This window comes from Falco rusticolus, chromosome 15 (assembly GCF_015220075.1).
Source record: "Falco rusticolus isolate bFalRus1 chromosome 15, bFalRus1.pri, whole genome shotgun sequence".
Classification (NCBI taxonomy): domain Eukaryota; kingdom Metazoa; phylum Chordata; class Aves; order Falconiformes; family Falconidae; genus Falco; species Falco rusticolus.
Genome location: NC_051201.1, coordinates 22,503,985 through 22,522,822, shown reverse-complemented (window position 1 = coordinate 22,522,822; position 18,838 = coordinate 22,503,985). Strand labels below are relative to the sequence as shown.

General features: G+C 47.6%; 1 protein-coding gene across 1 annotated transcript; it reads right to left on the bottom strand.

Annotated features, from left to right (window-relative positions):
• Positions 1 to 2,551: 2,551 nt before the first annotated feature.
• LOC119157729 (purine nucleoside phosphorylase) lies at positions 2,552 to 18,358 on the bottom strand. Its single transcript, XM_037408907.1, has 6 exons — positions 16,874 to 18,358; positions 13,406 to 13,575; positions 12,957 to 13,060; positions 11,394 to 11,569; positions 7,734 to 7,924; positions 2,552 to 6,834 (listed from the first exon to the last, which is right to left on the bottom strand). The coding sequence occupies exons 1-6, from the start codon at positions 16,894 to 16,896 to the stop codon at positions 6,617 to 6,619; spliced, it is 882 nt and encodes a 293-aa protein (XP_037264804.1). The 5' UTR covers positions 16,897 to 18,358; the 3' UTR covers positions 2,552 to 6,616.
• Between the last annotated feature and the right edge of the window lie 480 nt (positions 18,359 to 18,838).

The window sequence follows — 18,838 nt, the reverse complement described above, 5'->3', positions numbered from 1 at the left end:
GCCGCCTTTTATAGCCGCAGCCGCCCGTCGCCGCCAGGGGGCGCCGCTGCCCCGGGACACCGGCCGGGGCGAGGGGACCGCGGGGCCGGGGGGGACAGGGGGGTACGGGGGGGACAGGGGCACCGGGATACCGGGAGAGCGGGGATGGACAGGGACAGCGGCACCGGGGGGGGGGGGGGGAGGGGGCTGGGGAGGGGGGGACAGAGGGACAGTGGCACCGGGTGGGACGCGGACACCGGGATACTGGGACGGAGGCACCGCAGGGGCGACCGGGGCGGGGGGGCAGAGATACCGGGACAGCAGCACCAGTGGGGGGGAACAGGGACACCGAGACACCGGCTGGGCACGGGGTGCGGCAGTGGGACATCGGCACCGCGGGGACAAGGACACCGGGACACCGAGATACCGGCACCATGGGGGACACAGGGGGGACGGACACCGGGATACCGGCACCGGGGGGGACACACAGGGACACCGGCACACCCGGACTGGCATGGGCAGCACTGGGCACTGTGGGTCGCAGCCTGTGCCCTACCACTTGTCCCTACCTTGTCACCTACCCCTGCTCTACGTCACCTGCCCTGCACAACGTCACCCCTGCCCGATGTCACCTGCCCTGTCTGATGTCACCTGCCCCTGCCCCACCACCTCCCCGTGCCACCTATCCCTGCCCTATGTCACCTACCCACACACCCCATCACTTACCCCTGCCCCATGTCACCTGCCCTGCCTAACGTCACCTATCCCTGTCCTGACACCTAGCCCTGCCTTGTCACCCTGCCCTGGCCTGCCACCTCCTCCTGCCTGTCACTGCATCCCTTCCCCAAGACCCTGCATCCCATCCTGTGTCACCCAGCCCTCATACACATCACCCAGCCCAACCCCTGTCACCATGTTCCTGCCCCGCGTCACCACATCCGTGCACCTTGTCACTGTCCCCCTGACAGCAGCTTCACCTCTCAGGAGCTGCAGGTCCTGGCAGGAGGAGCAGGGTGGAGGCCAGGCCCCAGGCCACTGCCACCGAGGGACCTGCGATGGCCACAGTGGGGCTGTCACCTGTGGCCCATGGCTGGGGTAAGGACACAAAACCCAGACACTACACCCGTCTTTTGGAGGAAAACCCAAGGGACCCCTGGGTCAAGGCTTTGCCATCCCTGCTGGAGGGGGACAGCCTGGAGGGGCAGGAGCCCAAAATGGGAAGTTTCTCACCCCGGCTCCCTTTGCTGCCTGCCTGCTCATCAATGGATTTTCTTTTCCCAAGTTTTCCCAAACGGCAGGGAAATTTCCAGGCCCAAACAAACAGCCACATGTCAGGTTTGTCACCGGCTCCGGCTCAGCTTGCCCAGGGGAAGCGTTGCCATGGCTACGGGGAAAAAAAATATAATTCAGCTCCAGCGAGAAGGCTCAGCGGATAGAAGTGCTTAATTAAAGATGAGAAGGCAGCAGGGAAGTTTAGACGGGTGCAGAGCAGGGACGTAGCTGGCGGCAGGCAGCTACCAGGGGGCTACCCATCGTGCCCGGGGCTGGTGCCTCTGGGTTTTGTCTCTTGGCTGAGAGAAAGTGTGTGTGGGGTGCAAGGGAAGCAGGCTGGGGGAGCTCGGTGCAGGGGACATGGCCTCAAGAGGGCTTTAATGCCAGGGAAGCTGGGGGAGGGCAGGATGCTGGGCTCCCGGCATGGGAAGGACGATGCTGTGCCAGCATCACACGAGGAGGCTGTGCTGGGACACAGCAGCAGGATGGCTGTCCCTCCTCCCCGCTGCACAAGGCGGCCTTCAGGTGCACAGACACAGACGGCCATCCTAGGTATTCAGTTCACACTTCCTGGGGTCTGGCATGGAGATGAGTCCCCAGAACAGCTTCCTTTTCCCATTATTGGGGCACAATTTCCCCAGCACAGCCCACGGCTTCACTGTCCCACTCCCTCCAGAACAAAGCTTTCCCAGGGGCTGAGAAGGGACACTCGCTGCCTGCGCAGTCTGGGGTTAGGGACGCACCCCCGGGCTGGGGCAGGAGAGGCACAGGCGAGTGTCAGGTCCCTGTCACTGGTCCATCATTCGCACAGCAGGGAGCAGAGCCGCAGCTCATGCAGGGATGGCAGCAGCCCCTCACAGTCACACTGCCCCAGGACACCCTCCTCTCTACTGATGAGGACCCGAGGGTGCTCCAAGTCAGCACCTGGGAGCAAAACATGGGCCCCGGCAGTGCCCTGAACCCACTCCCTGCCATCTCTGGGGAAATGCTGCCTCTGCAAAGCACCCAGTGGGGCAAGAACGGCTTGTTAGTCCATCAAGGGGTTTGCTAAGATTAAGAACAAGAGTTTCAGAGAAGGCTGTGAAGTTTCAGCCAAGATCAGCAAGTGGGGACTGTGCTGCTCTTCAAAGCCATCCCCCAGCATGGGTGTCTGGGCAGAGCTGGGGCAGGAGGGGACTTACCCTCTGCAGGAGAAAAGGCTGGATGGTTCCTTCCAGCTTTCACCTATGTCCCGGCTCTTAAACAGATTCCCATCTAAAAGTGCCATCAGATTTTGGAAATAACAGACCATCACGCTGCATATAGAGTCAGGCTTTAATTCAGCGACAAACCAGGATCAGCCCACTGATGCACCTGCACCACATCACTCCCCCTTGCTCCACATATTCAGTGGGGCAGGAAGAGATTAATTCTTCCCAGCAGTGAAGACCTAAAGCTTTTGGAAAAAAACCATGAACACTATCATAGCAGAAACCCCTTAATTCAACTGCCGGTTTTCAGTAAAGAGAAATGTCTGAGGGAATGTTGATAACTTGAAGGCAAAGCATATGTTCAGCTGCTGAGCCGAGACAGAGAACACATTTTTTAAAAAGCTTTCTGGTTTACTTTTATGTAGAAAAGAGTGCAAACAGCAAATCTCATGTAAAAGAAAGTCTGGGAAACCAAGCCTTGCAAAGGAAACAGAATGGGTCACACCACCAGGTGTTTTGGGGGAGGCTGCAGGGTTGTTTCTGAGACAACAGCAGAGATCTCTACTTACAAACTCATGATATGGTCCATCCAAGGGTTATATCAAGATTTCTTTTCTTGACATCACACTTGCATGTGAATGATGTGTGAGGGTGTCAATATAACACCTCCATCTTCTCCGGGGACTAGAAGCAGTGGGACCCCATGGTCTGAAGAGTTTTCTCTGGGCTGATGAGCAAGGAAAAGAGCTGGCGCAAAGGATGGGCCAGACTGGCTTGTGAACCCATGGCTGTGAGAGAATGAAAGAGCAGCTGTGCCACCTCTGTCCCACACTAGCACAGGTCCTCCCTGCGTGCCCTTGCCATGGGGATGGCAGCTGAGTTCACTGCTAACCACGGCACTGAGTGTGCCAGGAGCAGTCATGCAATTTGGCATTCTTTTTCCACTTGCCATTTTTTTAGCTTTTCATTTGTCTTCCAGATTATCCCTGCAACCACAGTTTCAGACAGAGATAAGAGGCGCAGTTCAGGAATGAAAGCAAGCTGAGGTTGTCTTACAGTCTATTCATTTCAGCCATGGATGCTCCCAGAAAGCACCAAGAACACTAAATAAAAGCATCAAGGAAACCACGTCCTGCCTCCAGCACAGGCTGCTGCACTGGCACCACCACAGCCCATCGCACCTTTCAGCTGCGCAGAAGTTAGCTGAGACCCTTTTGTTCTTGTTTCCCCCCTGCCTTGCCCCGAGAGTTGCTCAGCCTAGTGGGGTCAGCACAAAATACCTGTGCAAAGTGCCCAGATGTCCACAACCGGTTTTATTTTCTCCCAGTTCCTTCCTTACACAAAACCCTGAAGCTGGATTAAAAGTATTTCCAAAACCAGACAAACCCACTCGCTCTTGTATTCCCCCTCTCTCCCAAAGCCCGAGCAAGATTCTTTCCAAAGTGCCCAGGGCATCTTCCCTCCTGTCATTTACAGAGACAATAATCAGGATGTTCATGCCAAGTTGGAGCCATCCAAGTCAACCTTGGGCAGCAGGAATAAGAGCCCCCCCACTGTTTAAGGGTCCAAATGCTATTTAGAAAAATATTTCTTTAAGAACAGACACAATTAGCCAAAGATTTAGTTCCGTGGTGACTTGCAGATTCAGTTTTATGTTGTTTTTCAGTTGTACTCAGATACAAGTGCTTGGCACAGGTTTCACCCTCTGCCCGTGGCACAGCTGGAGAGAGGAGCAGACCCAGCCTAGCAGAAGCAGGTGCTGCTGCCAGGCTCCTCAGCACCCTGAGCCTGGCCTGAGAAGTACCAGCGCACCAGCAGGTTTTGTGGATGCCTCCCTTCACATTGCAGTCCAACCTGAGTCCAATTAGTGACTGGAGTCTGCTGAAATCCCAGCCTGAGCTGCTCTGGCTGCTCACTAGCTACAGCTAGCTGCACAGCTGGCTTCCACTCAGCTGAGAGACTTTGTATACACCAAGCATTAGACAAATGCAAAGCACCATTTTCTAGGCATTTTCTTTTTCTCTCTGCCCTGTAACAAGCCCATACAGGGAGAAGCCTGAAAAGGGAGCAGGTAGAAGTGGTTCCTTCTTGTTCTGCACATCTGCCACTTTTCACATTTCACTGCTTTGCTGCCACTGTTGACAAGCACTTCACCCCTGGCTAGATCTGAAAAGGCAACAGCCTTGTGGGAAAAGGAGCTGGAATCTTCCCCTCTGCGTATCACCACCCTGAGACTGTCTTGACAGCCAGACCCACCAAATGGAAAAAGCTGGGATCTCTGAGGGCTCCCCCAAGTGCCAGGAGCTGCTGAACAAGCAATTCTGCCAGAGCACAGGCAACAAATCCTCCTCCTCCAGGAGGTCCTTGAGACCAGGCTGGGTAAATATTTGTCGGGACTGACCACAAGTAAATGTGCCCAGGAGAAGAGAAGGGGACAGGGTGGTCACTCCTACACTTGAAGTGCTACAGTTTCATGGAAAACATGCACAGCACAACTCTGTTCTTCCTGGTGGCAAGATCTGCACCATTAGTACAGCAGTTGAGACCAGCAACTCCAGCATGAAGGGCTTCAAGCAAATACCCATCCAGAAAACACTCACCAGGCCACAACGTCATTTTGCACCCAGAGCTGAAGAAATGCCACGGAAGGCTGAAGGCTGCGACGGAGGGCGAGCATCAAGAATAAACAACTGATCAGCTAAATTTAGGAAGGCAGACTGGGAGCTCTCCATCACCAGTTGGGTGTCTTCAGTTCAGACCACCATGTCAACCGAAAACATTTAGCTGTGACAGTGATGTGCTTTAAAAGAACTTGAAGATAAATGAATGGAAAAAGGTTACCTAATAATTACAGTCACTGTTTCACATCCAGCTGCGTTCTCTGCTCAGCTTGACCTTTGGGAAACAATGAATAACAGACCATTCTGGTGAATATTCACCCCTCCTTGACAGACCATCAGCATGGTCATGAAAGAGAGCATGATGGCCTCTCCCCTTTACCCTTTACTCATTGCTAGGCTCTACTTCTTCATGTAAGAGAACCAGGAAAGTCACAAAAATATCATACTTGTTCCAAAATAATTTCCACTGTAATTTCACATCACTAACCTCCACAAACCATTGGTGCTCTAATATCTGCTGCAGGGACTGCAGCAGAGCAAAGCTGGGCTGAAACACCGAGTCAAACGGATATCTCTGTCTTGGGACACCAAGAGGTAACTGGGTCTCCAGTGCAAGTGGCTCAAGCTGCTGATCTCTGAGATCAGAGAACCAGAAGGAACAAAATCAGGCAGAGCTGGACCTGGATCCTGTTTCCAGCTTGGCCACTTGTGCATGGACAAGTCACGCCATCTGAGCTGCTCTTTCACCCGCTATTAAATAGAGCAACAGTGATTCAAGGCTGAAAACAGAGCAGGGAGGTGCAAGGGGGTGCCGGGGGGCATGCCGCATCACAGCAAACAGCTCCCGAGCTCTGTGGCTGTGTGCAAAGAGAGGGCTTTCTGGGACACCTGGGATGGTAAGGGAACACAACCCCATGCATGGGGTTGCAGGGGTTTTCCGAGCTGTAAAGCCAATCACAATTCACCCGCTCTGCAGCATTGCTTGTTCCAGACAGGTCTCATCTTTAGTCCAGCCCATTTTACACAGCCAGGTCCTCACCCAAAACTCAGGCTTTTTGTGGACTTCCACTGGGCTTCAGATGAGGCCCTACCAAAACATGCCCAGCAGGCACTGAGCCCTGCGACCAGCTCTCCACCTGGCCCATGGCCTGGGGGCTCAGTGCAGTAGGGGAGCAGAGACTCAGAGCTGGAGGGTGCTGTGCTGAGAGAGGCAGCACCACTGGTGAGAAACACCGAACACTGCAGCAAAATGAGGGGGAGCTGGAGCTCAGAGTACCAAGGGGCTCATTGCTGACATATGGGTTTGGGAATCTGCCAGAGGTCAGACCCTGTCTAAGTGCCAGAAAGCTGTTAGTAGCCAGTGACCAAAACAAGGGGATCGTTCTAGCAAAATTCAAAAGCAAACCTCTGTACGTAACCAGCTAAAGCACCGGGACAAAGATCAAAAGGTCTATTCAAAATCAGAAGAGCAGAAGGGGACAGCCTCAACAACAGCTCTCCCCCAGCACCCGCTAGTGCTCACTCGTTATTGTATGAATGATAAATGGCTGGAGGTCATGCAGAGTTTGTGCTTTCCCGCAGTTTGCCAAGGAGGTGTGTGACTAGTTTCTGCAGGACTTCAGCCCGGACCACCGAGATGCGCAGGACTTCCTCGTGGTTGGCTTTTTCTTGACTGTTGTAGCTCATCACCACTTTGTTGGTGATGAGGGAGATCCCAAGGACTCGGAGGCCACAATGCCTGGCTACGATTACTTCTGGGACAGTGCTCATGCCTATGGCAGGGGAGAAAGGACCAGGATGAGTCATCAGGATTTACACCAAAACAAGATCTCTCTAAGGCTGCAAACCATGATCCTATCTTCGATGCATGCCCTTGTCTCATTCCCCCCTCAACTCTATTTCTGAGCTGTGCAATAGTTACAGGCTGTGATATTTGTGAGGCTGCAATAGCTATAGCACTACAGTTACAACTCTGCTCAGCACAATAAACATCCCACATCTGATTCCTGTGTGTGATTTCTCTCTCTCCCCAAGACGTGTCAGACTGCTTGCAGCCTTGCTAAGAGACACTGGTGTGCTGTGTCATTTGGCTCTTCTCCTTGGCTAAAAAAGCTGCTGCAAAGAAAAATGGCTTTGTGGGGAGCTGAGCTCCTTTCCTCACACACAGTAAATCTGTAGATGCTAACGAACAGAATTCCATGAGCCAGGGATCAAGCTGGAGGAATCATATGGATCATGACTCTTACTTTCCTCATATGCAGTTGGGAAGGTATCCATAATTACCATCTCTAAACAATCCAGACTCTTACTGCCTATGGTCTCAGAATAAAAAATTTCAAAAACAATAAAAAAATGAAAAGGACTTCACTTCTGATTGGGCCCCAATCAGCCCTGCTGAAGTCGAGCCATCTGAGCATGGGACATTTGCGTTTGGGAAACAAACACGTTGTGCCAGGATCCCTGTCCTGGGCAGCCACAAGCACAGAGACTTTCTGCAGACCCATCCTAGGAGCTGCACTAAGCCACCGCAGAGCTAAGCAGAAATATACAGAGCTCTTTTCTTCAGGCCCAGGAGACTCAAAGAGTCAAAGACTGAAGAAAGTCAGCCTTGAGCAGGACTCTTTAATCCATGTGCCCAATCAACCCTACCAGCCCAGCCTGGGCAGCTTACCTACAGCATCTGCTCCCAGCGCCTGCAGCACGCGGCACTCAGCAATGGTTTCATAGCAGGGACCAGCCAGCAAACAGTACACTCCTTCTCGGATGAAGCTCAGAAAGCCCAGCTCCTGCGCACTGTCCATTGCCAGGCCGAGCAGATCTTGTTCATAAGCATCTGACATGCAGGGAAACCTCACTCCAAACCTGCAAGGCAGTAAAGGGCACAGCCATGCTGATATTGCTGCCGCTACCTTCCCTCCATCAGAGTTCAGGGATGTTCATCCTCTGGACAAAAGGGAAGTGTTATGGGCAGACTGTCACGGATGCAGTCCGTGATGCAGTCCAATAATTCTTGCATTGTGACATTTCTGCTAGAAACCCTCAGCACACAGGTTACAGCTGTTGGAAGGTCCGGCACTGCCTTCCTACCACACAAACCCTTCTGGAACAGTCTTTCCAAGGACTCCTGTCTCTAGGGAGCACTGATGGCCAGTTCTCTCTCTCCCCAGTAGCTGCCCACAGTGACTTTCAAACATGATCCATCAGACAGCTGATGCCTTTGGCTTCTCCTGCACAACAGCCTGCAGACAGGCTCCCTGCAGCACCCAGAGGCCACCCTGGTGAGGCAGGTCGAGGGAGCATCAGTTACTACATTTAAGGCTCATTGCAGCAGGCAGCTACTAACCAGGCTCACGGCCAGGGATGCCCTGTACCACAGCATCAAGGGGTGTCCTATACCCGCACCAACACCCACATGCTTGAAACAGGAACAGAGTGGGGTGCACTGGAAAAATCACATGAGATTTGAGTCTTTTCCCTTTACTGTCTATGTGAGACCAGTTTGAAGGGCCTCAAGGAATGACTGTTTTTGGAAGGCAGATGAACAAAGCTTGCTAGTCAGAAAATACAACCCAGGAAAGAGCATCCACTTCTGCACTTGGTTCCTGGCACAGCAAGACCACACCAAACACAAGCTCGGACATGTTTCTAGGACAGAAGTACAATTCAGTGGCTCGTTTGAGATGCCCCAGTAGGTTCTGCCTGCCCCTCTGCTGCCTGTCCAGAGCATGCACACATCCTATAGGTCTTATATTGCATCTGCCAGCCCAAGAGAATGGGTATTGGATACTCAGCAGAGTGTCAGATGGTATTAGATGTCCATGTTTAGGCAAGGGCATCCCATTCTAGGTGTTCTCCCTTGCAGGGAAATGGGGAGAGCAGCACACATTGGAGCTCCAGGGCCATATTTTAGGTAGCCTCCACCTTCTGCTTCAAGGCTGGGTCTCTTGCTTGCTTTGGGTCTTAAGATAACAGCTCAGTTCTGTTCCTGACTGAGGGAATCCTACTATTGACTCAGGAGAGCAGAAGCAGATGGCAAAGACTGGTACACTGCCACTGAGGAAATCTGGAAAATAAACTCTCAGCCATGTTCACCAACGCAGTTCAGTAGGACAGGATAAGTTCCCTCATCTAGGCTATTAAAGCTCCTGCTTGTTTACACGTTCTTCCAGCTGAATGTTTAGGGTGGTAGGTGGCTTGTGTTTATAAACGTTAAATATTATATAAATAAAAAACAAGCTTTCCCATCTGGTTTAAGGTAATCAGTATTCATCACCATGAAAATTGCTTCTCTTTCCTGAAGGATGGCCAGCAATGCAGAAGCCAACCTCTAATTTATTAAATTCAGTCCTCAGATTCTTGCAGTATATTCCTTTTTCACATCACTTCATTGCCTCTAGTCTTACTCTGTTGTGCTTAGGTATATCCTTTCTGGTGACTGAGCTGGACTGGATTTTAGGAGGAGTTTGTTCAGCTAAAGCTCTGCAGTACTTTGAGAGCTGATTCATACAGACCTTTTGCCCATTTTGATGCCTTGGTCAGCAGTACAAAAGTCACCTCCCAGAGCACTGCAGTCTTCACCAGGAAGCTGCTTTTGGGAGGCAATGAGACAGCTATGCTGCCTTTGAATGCTGTCCAGATGGAGTTACTGTTTGATTGGCATTTTTCCTCCTGTTCCAGAGCAAGTATGCAAGTCCAGAGCGCTTTAAACACTCCTCCATATGGCTTCGGTGCTTTTTAACCATTCTTTCCTTCAACCCACACCAACCTCTATGAAGATTTAAAGATATTCTGCCTCAGGTGGGTACTGTCCTCTTGCCATTTGAATTGCAGAAGAGTTTATTTCCCCCGAGACAGTTGCTAACACCTTTCAGATTTCTTCAGAAGCAGAAGCCAGGCCTGGCGTCACATCAGGAAAGAACCAACAGTAACTGGAAGCCAGGCAGCCCAACTTACTCTCACACCAGAACTTTCTTTTGGAAGGATCTCCAGACAGTGCAGACACCTGTCCTGCAAACATCCTTTTTTCAAGATGAAGGTTCCAAGCCAACAACAGATTTCACCATCCTGTCATCTAAACTCACTCTTGTTCACAAGCTAGCACCTCCTTCACCACCTCTCTATTGCCTGTCCTCTGGCCTCACAGACCTGGCTTTCATCTGGCTTCCCTCCTGCCAGCTCAGGTAGGAAATAACTCTTGCTACTGTTATCCCCTCATCACAATCCAGCCTCTTTCTTTCCCACCATAAGGCTCCTGGTAGTTCTGAATCTTTACTGCTTCCATGTTGACTTTCCGGACATTTGACGTGCTCTCCTCTGCTCACCCTGAATCTCCAATGGATGTGTCCTCACACTCTTTTTATCTCCATCAGAGAGTCAAGGGACTTTTTTTTTTGTAAACACTGGTCCATCCGGCATGTCCCCTTCTCAGTGCTCTGACCTTGCTGGTGCTGGTTGCCTTTCACCCTACCAGTCTGATGGTGCCTGGGAAGGCTTTTAGGATCACAGATCCATTTGTGTTGGAAGGAACCCTGAGGTCATCTAAATCCAACCTCCTGCTCAAAGCAACTCTATGTCTGGTGGCAACTAGGGGTGAGGGTGTGTTACAAGCCTATCTGTGCACCATCCATAAGGTAAAGATTCCGCTACAGAGCTGGTATAGGAAGCCTGATTTCCCAGCTCAGCTAGCAGACCTTGTAGATCTAGAGGTCTCCCAAGAAGCTTCCAAGACAACCACCTCTCATCAGGCTGATGCCTTCATTGAATACATGATGCACCCATACAAAGTGAATACAAAGGCACCCCAGTTTAATGGGCTGGATACAAGGGTGGTTATCGGGAGATGTAGAGGCTTTATCTTTGCTCCACTGTCAACTTACTGCCTGGCCTCTTTGTATCAGTTCCATCACACCAGAAACAGCTGTTGAAAGATGCAGGCTGGAGACACTGCATCTCACCACATTGCTCAAATAAGAGGAACTAGCAGAGAGAAGGACTGACAAGAACAGACAGCAGCAGGTCTCTTTAGCAGATGGTATGGTTGGCCATGTTAGGAGAAGGATCAGAAGCCTACTTTTATACAGCAAAACCTTCTGCAGGTTTGCGTGTAAATTCCTTATAGGCTTGTAAGAGTAAGCAACAGCCAAGGAAGGGTGCTTGGGGAAGGCAGGACAGGTGGCACAGTGCGCACAGCTTTGCTTTAACTTTTCCCTCGTGGGTACCTGGAGTCAAACTCTACCTTTCAGTAAATATTTGCCATCAGGTGCAACTGGCAGGCCCAGCCTGTGGCTGGGGGAAGAAAGGGTTAATTGCTAACATGGAGCTGATGCCTTACCTCTCATCATTTGGCCCACGCAGTGGATTATGCCCTCCCAAGCCAAACATGCTGATGTGATCTCTTATGAACATGATGTCCCCCACTTGGAAGTGGGGATTCAGTCCCCCAGCAGCATTTGTGACAATCAAGATCTCCACCCCCAGGAGAAAGAAGACCCTGATGGGAAAGGTGACCTGCAAGAGCCAAAGGCATATGTACAATGAGTATCTCAATTAGTAGACAGCTACTACTGCTACACTTGTAGTATTGCAATTTGTGGACAGCTTACATGATACAGAGAAGGGTCTGTATGAGGCTACAAGGAGTTGAAACAACTTTTTCTCCATTTTTAAATATTCCTCTAATTAAAATAGAATTTAAATGTTTTTAAAACGTATTAAAACCTAATCTTGAAATAAATACCATTAAAATCCAAACCCACATTTCCTACAGTTGCACTAAGGTCAAATAAATGCGGTACAAAAAGAATATGCAGATAATTTTTCCTCGCTGTCAGGGTCTTGCAGAGATCAAACTACTGTGCTGATTGAAGTAACTACCTACGCACATGGACTTGGAGAGTAATTGATAAACCAGTTTTTTTACAGTAATGCTGCATTTTACTGAAGCAGAGAGGTTATTTTATTACTTTCATTTTATTCACGTTAGTTCACTTCATTGACCTACTTATCCAAAGTTAAGGAACAAACGGAAACTAGAAAAAAATTTAAAAATTTAATTTTGAGAAGTCAAGAAGGAATTGGGATGATATTTGCTACCTCTAAAATGCTGAAGAAGCTGTGAGCAGAAAATTTCCTGCCTATGGACATAATATCTTAAAGAAATGAGTTAATTTTAGTTTAATAGGAAAACATGTCTGGATAAACCTAGTTTTTCTATTAAGTTTATCAAGACATGTTTGTCTATCAAGTGCATTTAAAATAGTTTGTTTTTTCTACAAGAAGTTGAGCAGTGCCAAGTATTACACAAATAAAATCTCTAAGCTGTCAAAATAAAAAAAAAACCACAACACTATCAGGCAGTATATAAATATTATTGGTCTTTTCAAACTGAAAAGTATATATGTGCATGTTAGGTAATATTAACACAAATAATAACATACTTCCATATGTTAACTGGGAAGGTATACCAAGTTACATTAGCCAATGAATTCTTTGAGGGCCAAAAAAAAAAGCTGTAAACTATACAAATGCAAAAGAAGATTAGAATAGATTATTGTTATCACTCAAAGTTTCCTGGTTGCTGATTTAAATAATGATTAAAATGACCAAGTTAAAAGCATGTAAATTAATCTGCCTTGTATGATACACTATTTTCCCCTGTGAGTACAGCAGGACTAGCCACTTTGCATGGCTGCACAGCATCAGCTTCACCTACCAGAAGCTGACTACCTCTTGGTTTGAGCTCCCAGTTTTATTTTTTGGAGAGAAATCTGATATCTAAGCAAGATTCATTGCAAGAGCTAACTCCTGCAGCTGGATATTAAAGCAAGTGGTCAATTTTGCATCTTTTACAACATACCTCACCTTACGTGAATGATTTTTCTTAAGGAGAACTCACCGCGCTGGTAGTGTGTCCTTCATAATAGTGGAAACGTCCCTGCATACACACGCAGGGCTGCCCGTTCAGCTCTCCAAACACCAATCTGCCAACATGCCCTGCAACTGGAAATTAGTAGAGTGTCATTTTAGTTACAGGTTTCAAGGTCTTCGACTTCAGAGGGATTTGTCCATTGATGATTATGCATTACAGTGGGACCAAGCACTGTGAAACCGAGAGCTGAGTCAATTAAATATCATAGCACAGAATTATGTATTTTTTTTTTGGAGGTTTTTTTTGTTTGTTTGGGTTTTTTTATTATTATTTTTTACTGTGAACACACATTACACCACTGTTGGACTGATTTGCAGACCAACACGGGTGGTGCACGCTGCCTTGAGTTATCTCTCCGCAAGGCTCTGTGGCAGGCTGCTGATGGATGGGATGCTGACACCCTGGGTTGTGCCAACCTGTGCTCCGTGGGAAGTGAGGGATGTCCTCATACAGAAAGACTGTCTTGTTGTCCAATGCATCGGCCAGACCTCCCAGTCCTGATCCACAGATGATGGCAGTCTTCGGGCGCTGGACAGAATGGGCACGTAACCAATCTGCTGTTTCCTTATACACCTCATAGCTATTTCTGCAGAAGGAGAACAGGCCAGTGAGGCTATCAACCCATCCAAAAAACAAGCTTCAAAGGACAAAAGTCCTGAAAAGCTGCAAAGAAAAAGAAATTTCATTCAGACTAAAATAATAAAAGCTTCGCTGTTATTATCAATGTTTCCCTTATAATGTCATGTATTTTACTCCTGGCCACAGGCAAATAACTTGAATCCTCTTTGCTGGTTTCATTCTATAGTGGAAGAATGGCCAATGATATCCAGATCACAGAAGTGTCACAAGGCATAACCAGCTCCTATTTCTGGTGGGCTCTGATCTCTCCTGAGTTAAAGGAATGCAAAAGCACAGTTAGACTGAGAAATTGCAACCTATATGTGTGTGTGCCTGGGGATGTCCAGCCTCTGATGGGGGAATCCAAGAGGATGGAAGTCCAAGGCCACCCATATGGCACAGCTGGGATGCTGTGCTGCCAAGGGAGTAGACACTGTCCTCTGCAATAGGTAGACTAGCGGGACAGGGGGCAAACATCATCTACAGAGATGGATAAGGCAATCTCCATAGGTGCTGAGTGCTATCAGCTCCAAGTGCTTCCTTCTGGGGCTGGTACACATCTTAAACATCCACCTTCTCAATACCTTGTGGTTTCATTACAGAAGGCTAAAAATGGAGATTTTTTTAATCCTCCTCTCTCCCACAGGGTGGGCAGTGGGTCACATCTGCAGTCTAGTTCTAGGCAAGAGGCCCAATGACATCAGTCTACACCAAAACAACTGAAAACAGGAATTTGGGCTCCTAGGTTTATGCTGTTTGATTTAAGAGGGGAACTGCTCAAACACCTTGGCAAAAAAAATGTCTTATCCAGCTCTGAGGCACATTGCCAGAAGGTGGGATAGAAGCTGGCATTACACTGCCTTTTGTGCGTCTGTCTCACAGAAGGGAAAGTACTTCAGTTTTTAGGCCTGTCAGTCCAGTATTCATCAGATGCATTAATCGCAGTTTTGGAACAAAATCAATAGAAGAATAATCCCATAATCCTATTTCCAATAGGACAATACAGATACTTTCTGAAAGTAAATACCAAGGTTGATTGGAAACTCTCCTCAAAAGGGTACCAACAGTATTTCTTGATAGCGACTCAATCATTACCTTTGATGAGTAAAATTAATGACTGCATGTGGTATAGGACTGGGTCACGGAGTGACCTAACACAGGTAGGGGCAGCAGGTTCTCTATGTGAAACATTGATCTGCTTATTAAGGGGTGAGAGAATCCGACATTGTGGGGTTGAAGATGATGTAAAATTGACTGGAGATGCTGACAAGCAGTCACTGTTTGCTTCATGAATATGTTAGGTTTGGTTTTTTTAAATCAAGCCTCTTATTTCCAGAGGTGCAAGCCTTAGTCATGTCATGATTCTGCTGTCTGAAGCCTTCAAGAACATACAGCAAAGCTTTCAAAGTGGTGCTGCACACTCCAGTATGTCTCAGACCAGCAATGAAGAGGACCTGACAGCGTACAACTGGTTCCTCTAACTGAAATAACAAAATACTCAAATAAAGGATCTCAATTCGGTTTTTTTTCCTTTATACTGACAAGGTAGGTAGTTATTGCACAGGTATCTTCTGTGAGCTTTTTCATCTCCTAGCGTCTAGCTCCTGCTATGAGTCCTGTCCAATGTCTGGTACATCAAACTTACATTCCTAGTTACAAACTAGGATGTCGAAAATACCTGAGCCTGTCATAAACCTGCAATCCCATAAGAATTAACTTCTATGTGCATGAATTAAAATGAAGACTCATACTTAGCTGCAATACTTTTCAAAGGAAAAGTCTGGAAATGAGAAAGTTATTTACCATAACATAGTGTTGAATTTTCCCGGTTTTCCTGAAACAAGCACAACTATGGAAGTGATGTTAACAAAGCCTATCCCCGATTATATTATCCCTTGTTCCCAGACAAAAGCTTTACAAGTGCTTTACATACATTAATGAACGATTTCTCCCAATTTCTCTGTTGAATAACAGTAATCCTAGAGGGAACCATGAGAATTTAAACATAATATCCAAGCTTTGGACGTACCTGTGACAGGCATAAGAAAAGAATGAGGTCACCAGGATCTGCTCTTCCTCTTGACCATTAATCCCCGTTTTTTAATTATTAAAAAAAAATAAGTCCTTGCAAAATAGCATTAAAGAATGAATATTATTGCTATATCCCCAGAATGTTAGGAGTGGGGGATGAATCCCATTCATTGTCTGCTGAAGACATTGGGATTGACTGAGCTATGCTGAGATTCAGGGAATTTTTTTTCCTTCTAAACAGAAGATGTTAAAATATTTCTTATGCAAAAAATTAGAGCTCCTGTGCTGTGTAACTCCTTGCCTGAAAGGAGCTTCAACGTGTGTGCAGGGGCCTTGCAGAGCCCTCTCCATCCCAAAGGCTTTGGACAGGTCAGAGCTGTCCCCAGTGCCGAGAGCACAATGATGCCAAAATTCATCTGCAGTGCCCTGCTTGTGATATTAAGTTTTCAGAAATCTTCTAGACACACAGCATCAAAGAGGACTGGCAGGCACAGATAATTTCTGAATGCAAAGGAGATACCTGCTTAGTGGGAGTGGAAGGGGAATTTGACCGGTGGGTCACCAAATGTGATGTCTGGCATGGAACTGCATGAGCCTGAGGTCTGTGTGAGCTTTTTGACAGCCTGAATATAAGTAGCACAAAGCCTCCTATAGCTACTCTGTCTCCAACGAGACACGCCTAATAATAGTGCTCAGTAGCATTGCTCTGGATTAAATCACAGGATCAGCTAAAAGCACAATCCTTTTTATTGTGATTGCTGTCATCCACTGGAGAAACATGTCTGCAGCAAAACACAGGACTGCCACTGATGACAGATCTTTTATGGCATGAAAAAAGCCTACCCTCATTGTGCTTCTAGGTTGATTGAAAGCAAATCCATCTGCAAAGCAGGCATATCCCAATAAACAAATAAAGTGTTACATTTTAGAGGGGCATACCACCATACATTTTTGCAGTGTATGGTTCTCCACACCACAGTATCTGCCTCTTCTGGCCCATAACTCTCCCAAGGTCATCTGCTCATTGCCATATTTCATAATACCAGCACCTGACAGAGGCAGATGGCCAGATTCCTCTTCAATAATAAGATGTTTACTTCTGAGCAGCCGTTGTCTGACATTTATGGAGTGCCCAGTAAGAAGAAGAGGAAAACAAGGCAAGGAAGAAGTGATGCAATTTTGCTAGCCCCTTCCAGCTTGAATGTCTGTGCACCCCCTACTATACAGCACCTTACCTGTCTTCCTCAGCATAGGCCATCCTCCTCCTCTCTGGTTAACCAAAAGAAGGGGATGGTTGCTGGAAATGGAGCTGCAGGATACTATTTGACGGAAGAGCAGAGGCCCATTGAAGCTGCAGAAGCTGCTGTCTCCGGCAGCAAGTCAGGGACGTGTCTCTCAGCTTCTATCTTGCCTTCCCCTGAGCATCTTTAATCCCCAAGTAGGAGGGGCATGTTCAGGACATCTGCTTTTCTGGTCTCACCACCCATGACACATATGCTCTAGAGCTCTACAGAAAGCTTACACACATGCACACAGGCTTTCTAATGCAGGTTAAGCCTAGAAAGTTCACATGCGCGTGCACAACTTTTCAGCAGCCACTCAGAGGAGAGCAGCTGATGACGGACCTGCATAGATTTGCACACTCCTGCATCAATTGGGAACACGCTAGCAGCTGGAGTCACCTGCCTCTTTGCAATTCAAACCCCTGGGAGCATGGCATGAGCTCACTGGGAGCATGCAGACTCTGCGAGATGACCTGTATCACCTACTACTGCAACGAGACATTTCCATATCTCATATAATTATCTTGCCATTCTTTCATGGCAACAAGGAGCAATGTCCATTAGCTCCCTCCAGGCTTTCTTTTTTGCTCACATTTAATTGCCTCACCCATCTCAAAAGGAAATACTGCTTTGAGATATGCTAAACCTCTGTTCAGCTGATTACATTATGGAAGACAGGGGTGGGGGGGTGCAGAAATCAGGGCCCCCACCATCTGCACCTCTAATTTTAAGCTTTGTTTTATATGGAAATAAAGCTTAAGACAACCTTGTCATATATACGGGTCTGTCCATGCAACAATGTCTGATACCAACAATTGATGTAAACCACATTTTACAGAGCCATAGGTATTTCCAAGATAACTGAATGCCAAAAAAATTCAAGAAGGTTGGTGATGAGTAGAGAAGAGACCTAACATGCCCCAGGTAAAAGGCTACAGCTACAAAATGTACTCACAATTTAATAGATCCAGAAGGAACACATGGGGCTAGAATTTATAAATACACCAAGAAGGGAGAAAACAGCTTCAATCAGAAATTGTCAATTCCTAGACAAATCAGCCAGACATTGAAAAAATTAGAAAATTGGGAAGAACTGGTTTCAGATCTCATAATATTTCTTATTACTTCCATTCACATTTGGTGTTTGGTCTTGAAGAGCCCACATCAAACATCCTCTTGGTTGCCCCAGAAACCTCTCTCCGAGAACTTCAAAGTCAAACAAGGTAATAAACATCACAAGAAAAACCTGGGCATTTTTAAAGAGATACACTTCATGTTGAAAGCAGAAACCCACTGTCCTCCAATGTCAGCACAGGCTGGGAGTCTGTAACAACCAGCAGTATTTAAACATCAAATTCTGTTGACAACTGGTATTTGTTGAAAGGTACAATTGGCACTGAAGAAAGAGAAAATGGATCTGAACAGAAGCTGTAAGTGCCCTTTCCCCCCCCCCAAGTTCTTGACAGTCTCCCTTCCCTTCTCGTATTCACGCTTCAACTTCTTATTTACTGTCTCTTACAAAACCTAAAATGACACTTCTACAAAGATCAGTAGGCAGAAGGGCTGTCACTTCAGGAACCAGTGGTACATTGCTGCACTGGCATAGTGCATCTTGCTCTCAGTTTGCTGGGGGCAGTAGTAAAACAACATTAAGGGTCTAATATTGCTCTATCAATCATTTTCCCTTCCATGCCCCGTCTCTCCTTCTGTTTTTACCATGTTCCCCCCTCCTTTTTCAGACATACTGCCTTTTTGTTATTCTCTCTTATTCTCATCTCTCTGAACCTTAGTAATCTCTGTCTCTACTTGGTCTGTGTACATTCTCCTTTTTCTTCAGTGTTATTTTTCTATATAAGACACAGTAGGATAATAGCAGAGATGGTTTTAGGTAGATTTAACTGCATCAGACACTGTGCC

Excerpts from the sequence above, each read along its gene's own strand:
- LOC119157729 (XM_037408907.1), bottom strand. The coding sequence starts at position 16,896 with ATGGCCTATGCTGAGGAAGACAG. Across the intron at positions 13,061-13,405 it reads TCACTTCCCACGGAGCACAG|TTGCAGGGCATGTTGGCAGA; the intron begins GTTGGCACAACC and ends ACTAATTTCCAG. Across the intron at positions 7,925-11,393 it reads CGTGGGCCAAATGATGAGAG|GTTTGGAGTGAGGTTTCCCT; the intron begins GTAAGGCATCAG and ends ACTGCCTTGCAG.